Source organism: Mandrillus leucophaeus, unplaced genomic scaffold (assembly GCF_000951045.1).
Source record: "Mandrillus leucophaeus isolate KB7577 unplaced genomic scaffold, Mleu.le_1.0 Scaffold1017, whole genome shotgun sequence".
Lineage (NCBI taxonomy): Eukaryota > Metazoa > Chordata > Mammalia > Primates > Cercopithecidae > Mandrillus > Mandrillus leucophaeus.
In genome coordinates this window covers 490334-498430 of record NW_012098288.1, presented here as the reverse complement: position 1 = coordinate 498430, position 8097 = coordinate 490334, and the positions used below count along the sequence as shown (strand labels likewise).

At 42.1% G+C, this 8097-nt stretch overlaps 1 gene segment (V, D, J or C); it reads left to right on the top strand.

Moving 5' to 3' along the window:
- The first annotated feature begins 2190 nt into the window (after positions 1 to 2190).
- Positions 2191 to 3030, top strand: LOC105537045. The segment is given in 2 exon segments: positions 2191 to 2265; positions 2630 to 3030. Coding segments are annotated over 2 exon segments (450 nt in total).
- The last annotated feature ends 5067 nt before the right edge of the window (positions 3031 to 8097 follow it).

Sequence of the window (8097 nt, the reverse complement as noted above, 5' to 3'; positions counted from 1 at the left end):
CATACAAATAATACACTTGTCTTCAATTTTATGGACTCCAAACTAACAGCATCTGGCAAGTGACATGCAGTAAACTCCACCTGTATGAGTCCTTCCTCATTCAAGTGGTCATGGTCCAGATAAGAGAAATACAGAGGCCCGCTCCACACCTTGATCAAATGGAGGCTGTTCATCTACCCTTTTTTCTGTGTCCCCCGTGGAGTGACCAGCTTTGTCTGCTGTTATGAAGCCTCTGCATACTCTACTAACATTCAGGAGACAGATTCCTGCTTAGAATGAAGAATATTACTCTTTAAGTTTAACAGTACAGGGCAATTTCAAGGCCTTTAGTATAGGATGACTTCAGAGCCTTTTTATTACTGAAACAATTTTTTACAAGCTTTTACATTTTCAGATATGTAATGACAAGAGATTATGAGATAAAACAAGCAATCCCAATGGTAACCTTTTTAAAGCTTTGTCATTAATTTTCAAAGGAAACAACAGTACTCTCTGAAATTCAGCACCCTAAAGAATACTTTGTAAAACTAAGATTTTGAAGAATTGACTCATAGTAAAAGCAAGCCTGATAGATTTATTACTGTAATTCATTTTCCCACAGTGCAAGTTTCTATATAGAATAGTGGGTGGAACTGATTATTCATTTAACACCTTTTCAGACTAATCCATTTATACCAGTGATAAGATGTACCTTAATGTTCTCTTTTAGATTGTGTGTTTCTTTTGTGTGTTTACTTTTATTTTTCTTTTCAGTATCTGATGTTTCTAACTCTTTTAACTATTATGATGAATTAGGAGTTTGACATTTTCAAGGCTAAGAACCATATTTGATCTGATCAGCATCACGAGGAAGAAGAAGTCAATGCCAGGCACAGCGGCTCACTCCTGTAATCCCAGCACTTTGGGATGCCAAGGCAGGTGGATCGCTTGAGGCCGGGACTTCGAGACCAGCCTGGCCAACATGTGGAAACCTCTTCTCTACTAAAAACACAAAAATTAGTTGGGCATGGTGGAGAGCACCTGTAGTCCCATCTACTCCAAAGGCATGGGAACTGCTTGACCCCGGGAGCCCGGGAGGCGGGGTTGCTGTGACTGGAGAATGCACCACTATACTCCAGCCTGAGTAACAGAGCAAGACTCAGTCTCAAAAAAAAATACATAAGATTTACAAAATACATAAGATTTACAGAAAGTACTCGAAGAAAAGAATAAATAAAAATTTAAATAATGGAATATGATACATTTATTCTAATCCTACTTTCACATTACAATTTGATGTTCTCAATTTAGGTTACTGCCATGAAGTTCAACATTTTAAGCTCAATATCATTTTTACTCAATTTTTTTTTTCACCAACTATGTTAAAACATCTTATGCCAGTACATGTCCCAGAAGATAATCGGACAAGCTTTGTGTGGAATAATAATACCTAGAGTTCTGTTTGGTTTTTCTGGGTGTGTGTTCCTTACCAAGTAAATCAGACATTATATTAAATCATTGAATATTACATAGCACTAGAAAGTATTCTTTTAATCACTCCCAGGATTTTTGTTTTTTTCAGGACAGTGACAGTCCTTGTGACATGATTTGATGTATGCACCATTGTATAGGAGCTGCTAAATTCAATATTAAGCACATCACTGACAAATGAAGAATACTTAGGTTGTTTTCCTATTGTAATGATCCGCTGTGTGGTAGATTCATATCCCTGAGCTGTGATCATCTTTCAATAAAAACCTAGGAAAATGTCATCCATAGTACTGCTGACCCTGAGACCTAAAACTGTGGATCCAGTTCTTGCTTTTCCTACATAGAGAATCTCCTTTTGAACAGTGGTCTCATAGCTGTGGCTGTGCCACATACAGGCCAGGGGGAGACCCAGGTTCACACTCAGAGTTGGCAAGAATTTGGAAGCCCTGACATCCTATAAAAGGTTACTCGCCCAGAATTGAAACTTTCAAATTCAGGTCCTTCTTCCTACTCTACTGATGAATTAGATTTTCTTAGTTTCCCACCAAGGGACACTTTCTATCACATTGCTCACAGACAAGACATATCTACCCTCCTTCACCCCCACCCAGTGACTCTTTCCACACCACTGCACCCACCAGGGCATTTGCATATTGTCCTCTAGGGAGGACCTTCCCTCGTGAGTCTGAGATAAAAGCTCAGCTCTAACCTTCCCTGATCAGGACTCCTCAGTTCACCTTCTCACAATGAGGCTCCCTGCTCAGCTCCTGGGGCTGCTGATGCTCTGGGTCCCTGGTAAGGACGGAAGGAGATGAGGGAGGAGAAGGGGGTGGGAGGGTGAGCTCTGGTGGCCCCACTGATTCCCATGTTTATTCTAACCATGTGTTAAAGGAATGTGGCCTATGATCCAGGGAGAGGAATTTATATTTTGCCCTGACAATAGAAACCTCCTAAAAGCAGTGCTCTGAATAATATCTTGAGAAATGAAAGAGCTCTTGTGCCTATTTAATAAAGGGGTCATTTAAAAAATTTGTTTTTAGGATATGAATACAAGTTTGTAAAACTAAAACATTAGCCATAAATCAATATCATAAGCCAAATCTCAAAAGTTGCACATTATGCTTTCACATAACCTTGCACTTCTCTCTCATAATTTCAGGATCCAGTGGGGATATTGTGATGACCCAGACTCCACTCTCCCTGCCCGTCACCCCTGGAGAGCCGGCCTCCATCTCCTGCAGGTCTAGTCAGAGCCTCCTGCATAGTGATGGATACACCTATTTGGACTGGTACCTGCAGAAGCCAGGCCAGTCTCCGCAGCTCCTGATTCATGGGGGTTCCAACAGAGCCTCTGGAGTGCCAGACAGGTTCAGTGGCAGTGGATCAGGCACTGATTTCACACTGAAAATCAGCAAGGTGGAGGCTGAGGATGTTGGGGTTTATTATTGCATGCAACATAGAGCGCTTCCTCCCACGGTGGTACAGACCAATACAGAAACCTCCCTGCTGGGGTGTCCCAGCTGCTCACTTGTCTGGGGAGTAGCTCAGCAGGGTCTCTGAGTCTGCAGAAGAGGAGACTGTTGGAGAAGTCAGGGGCAGGGTTTGCTGCTGAGGACTCTGGCCCATGAGCGTCTCAGCAGCACCTCAGTCCCACATGGTCAAAGCTTTTTAAGTTTTCAGGCTCATCACCACCATGCCTGTCTTGCCCACATTTGCCAATTACATTCAGTCAGCATAACAGCCAAAACATAGATGCAGTTTAGTGACAACACAAGTGGAATCCATGTGGAAAATGATCAGCTTGGGGTTTATTTTACACAAGGTAATACTTGGTGATAATACTTGGAATTATTGAGAAATTGGCATTTTCCCACTTTCCTTACTTTCGGTTTCACTTTACCACTCACACTAAACTGCACTTTCCAGTGTCATGTTGGAGATCATGTTCTATACAAGCTGTCCTCAGGGGGGAGTATGGATAAGAATAATTAGTAAAAATGTTTGATTTCTGGCAATTCCTAGACTTTGTAAATCCATGACAAATATAAGATCTTAATGCCAAAAGATTTTGATTTGCCTCAATTACGTTTTTTCCAGTGAAGAAGGAGTTCTTGCAACTCCACAAGTGAGCTTCAGAAATAAGCAGCACGGGCTGTGCACAGTGGCTCATGCCTATAATCCCAGCACTTTGAAATGCCAAGGTGAGTGGATCATTTGAGGTCAGGAGTTTGAGACCAGCCTGATCAACATGGTGAAACCTGGTCTCTACTAAAAATAGAAAATTAACCAGGGTGTGGTGGCACACACCTGTAATCCCAGCTACTTGGGAGACTGATGCAGGAAAATCACTTGAATCCGGGAGGTGGAGGTTGCAGTGAGCTGAGATAGCACCACTGCACTCCAGCCTGGGCTACAAGGCGAAACTCTGTCAAAAAAAAAAAAAAAAAAAAAAAAAGCATAAACTGAAAGATGGAGAACACAGAGTTTACTAAATATGCTACTGGAAAACTGAGAGCTGGAGAACACAGAGTTTACAAAATATGCCACTGGAAAAATGCAGAATTATATGAGAGGTTTTTTTTTTCTCAAACAAATTCTAATTGTAAAAGTATTTATTCTAAGTACTATTTTAGGGATGATAAATTTAGTACTATGTCATCATAACAAAAGGTTTCAAATATTACAAAAATGTATTATTTACATATGATATCATCATTACCAGAAAATGAGTCTGAATCATATGTTTTAGATGTAAAAACAAAGAAAATTTATTCTTTCAGTAGATTCCGTACAAAATAGTGTTCTACTGTTATAATATTCTATCAAACTCAATGATGAGCTATGTCAATTACATATTAGAATATTGTGTGATAGACACAAAATGATTGAAGCAACAGAACAAGAAGCTCCTGTTTCAGATTTAAGGTGTAAAGTATATTTGAGATGATTTTCTACTCTAAGGTAATGGATTTCATGACAAGTGCAATTAAAATTCCGAAGCGTCATATCTGTTGGGTTTAGTAGACATTGCTATATTTATATAGAAATCAAGCAGACTAAAACTGTGAAAATAAGAAACATAAGACACTTAATACACTGTTTAAAATGCTAATTAATGCATCATGGAGCTTAAAAGTTATTACAGAATGCGGGGAGAGAAGACAAGCGTAAGTAGCAAGGGCAGGAGTTAAGCAATGTCATCACCATCTTTAGCCATCAGGTGATTGACAGCACCTAGTGACCTAAGATTCTGCTTTGATGTGAGACGGGGGAAAAGGCCCAAACCACTCAAGGTGGTTGGACACCTCTAAAAAACAAACAAACATACAACCTACATGGTGCTGATATCTCAAGCGGCGATACTCTCAAGTCAAAATGGTGAAAAACAAATGATTCCAAATACTGAAAGAGATACAAAAAGAATCAGAGCACAATCAAATGTGTTACAGAGAAGCTTCAAAATATGGTGGACTGAATGTGACAAGGTTTCTCTGTGCCATGGCAGTACAGAGGCAGGCAGGTGGCCTTCGTGCTGTAGGTGGCTCTGCTCCATGAGGTCACTCAGGTCGGCAGGAGGCACGACCACCCTCAGTGCACAACCTTCTTCCTTCCTCACAGTCTCTACCCCCACGGCCATCCTCAGCAGCATGAGGTGGAACAGAGTGAAGGGAAAGCTGTTTTCTTCTAAAGACCAAAGAAAACTCCAGTTTTCCACCAGGGATAAATGTTCTTTTGTGTAAAGCACAGGTTTGTGAAATTTTTCGCCAAGTGAAGCTGGTGAAAAACTCACACTTTTTGCTTTTTTAATCTGAAAATGTATTTGCACAATTCCTGGAAATAATTTTTTTGAATATATGATTATATTTGTGGCAGTCTATCTGAAGTTGTCATTTACCATTGAGAATTACTGCTGAAAAGTCATTTGATAAAAAAAGACTCATCTGTGACAGACACTCCTCCTTTGGAAGGACTCTGTCTTTTTATCCCTTTACACTCATTTTAAGCCCTTCAATCAATGTATTAAGTTTAATTCATTATTTTAAACAATCAATGCATTAAGTTTATTATTTATGTTTGATAATTAATTTTCACTATCACAAAATCAAACATCCTAAATGTTGCTATGTCAAAAACCTGCCTGTAGATGGCAAACAAACCCCCCACCGACCAAAAAAACCCAAAAAACAAAAACCAAAAAAACAAAGAGATTGCCTTGATCTAAAAATATAACTTGCATTGCAAGGGTGATGATGTCTGATTATCAACATGGAGCCCCTAAGGTTGAAATGGGGTCTCATGTGTGATCTGGAGCACCCAGGAGGCGCTTGCAGTGTGCTGTGCTGTGGGGAAACCCCTCTGTGCTCTGTGATCTGAGAATGTAAGCCTGGCCTTAGTCCTCTTATGCAGCTGTAGGAGATGGTTGAGGTAATTGAGGCTAAATGGGGTCAAAAGGATGGGACCATGATCCAATAGAATTAATATTCTTGTAAGAATAGAAACCAGAGAGCTCTCCTTTTTTCTCTCTCTCTCTTCTCCCTCTTGCCACTAACTCAACTTTCTACCCATGGTGGCTATCTCCAAACCAGGAAGAAGGACCTTACCAGAAAGTGAACCCTGTTGGACTTTGATCTTGCAATTTCCAGCCACCAGAAATGTAAAACTTAATTTCTGTGGTTTAAGCTGTCCAGCTATATCCATTTTGGTGTGGGAGTCCCAGTGGACTACTACACCATCCTTGCCAGCTCCAAGCAGAATCTCCCTCCGGAGGCTCCCTATGAACATGGGGACCCAGCTTTGTTCTGTTCCTCCTGCTGCTCTGATTCTCTGGTGAGGAAGGAAGATGCAGGCTTCATCCTATTTGTTTGCATTTTGTACTAGAATGTCTCCTTGAAGATGAAGTGGTTAGCCTGTTTTGCTTTCTGATCAGAACTTCATCAAACTGAATGAATAACTTGCTTGGTATTATACTTGGGGATGTTCATGTTTGTTCCCGACATAGATGCCAGTGGGTATGTTGTGTGCACCCCGTCTCTTACCCCTTTTCCTATGTCCCCAGAGAGAAGGCCACTGTCATCTGTAGGGCCGGCCAGAGTGTTAAGAGTGTTCTATTTTAGCTTGGCTCCAGCAGAAAACAGGCCTAGCTCTGAGCTCCTGTTGGCTCCCAGTTCCCTGTGGACACAACGCCTGCCCGGGTCAGGGTTCAACTGCCTGGACAGATATCACTCTGGCCATCAGCAGCCAAGCTGATCAAGGAACCCCATAGTGAACAGGGTTCCAGCAGCCATGTGAGCCATGAAAGCTGAGCCGACAGATCCCACACGGCTCCAGTCAGAGGGGAGGCTGCCAATAGGCTATGGAGGGGTTTCGTCCTGTGACCACACAGCCTCAGCCTCATATGCTGCTCCGTCTGACAGGAGCGCCCTTGGGAAGGACCTGCCCACAGGAAGCTCTGGGCACCGAATGTTCCTCCACCGTGGCCTAGCTCCACTGCCTGTCTCCCCGGCACCTGCTGCTCTGTGTTCCTCAGACTCCCTCTGGTCACTCAAAGTTCTCAGCAATGGGCAGGTCCCTGCTCAGCCCTGCAGGGACATGGAGGTAGAGCCTGAGTTTCCTCATTCTCGGCTCTGCAGTGGGGAAGGAGCCATGGAGTGGTGCACCCATTGCTGGTTTTAAATGTTCTTGAATTTATTATTTTAAATGTTCTTAAATTTATCAAAATGTAAAGTCATGCATTATAACAACAAAGTTACATTTATTTCTGTATAAATCTATATATTATATTGATTTATAATATAGATGCATAGCATATGTAGCTATATCAATATAATTTATATCCAAAACATTATTTACATTTACATAATGTGTACATATATATATTTATACACACACACACACATAAACTTATTTAGCATGTGCTTCTTTTCATTCGAATCAGAACAGAATCTGGCTGAGTAAAGGCTCTGGGGGCATTTGCTGTTCCTCCCTCTTTGGCTCCAGCATCATAACAATCACTCGGGACCAGTAAGGACAGAGCTGAAGACAGCTGGCCCCAGAGCCCAGGCCTAGCCCTAAGGCCCTGATCTCTGAGTCTTTCACCCTGGCCATGGGATCTGGGCTTGGAGCAGCGCCTGTGGGAGCGTGATCAGTTTCCTTCCCTGAAGCCCCTGTCAGGCAGCCCCATGGGCAAGGCCTTTGGCTCCTCCCATGTCCTGAGCCCCATGGCTCAGGAGAGCAGCTACCTCCTCCACAGCTCACGGCCAGAACCCAGCAGCATAAGCCAGACCCTAATTACCCCTGGGTTGAGGACTTTACTGCAGATCTTTCCCCTTTTATTTCCATACCTGAGATTCTTTCTTGGTATTAAACTCACAGGCCACATTTTCATAACCCTGAAGCTAATGCTGTCAACTGGAAAATTAGAAATTTGACTTCATTGCCATCCTCAGAGCTTGGCCTGTTCTATTCTCAGAAGGTAGAGATACCTATAGACTTTCTTCTCCCCATGAAACTTCACCTAGAAACTTAGTGAGATTTGGCAAAACTCTTAACACCTACACAGCAGCTATTTCCCTCCTCCTTTGGTGTATAGGGGTGTAGCTCTGTCCTGCTATGCAAGCAAGGACAGTA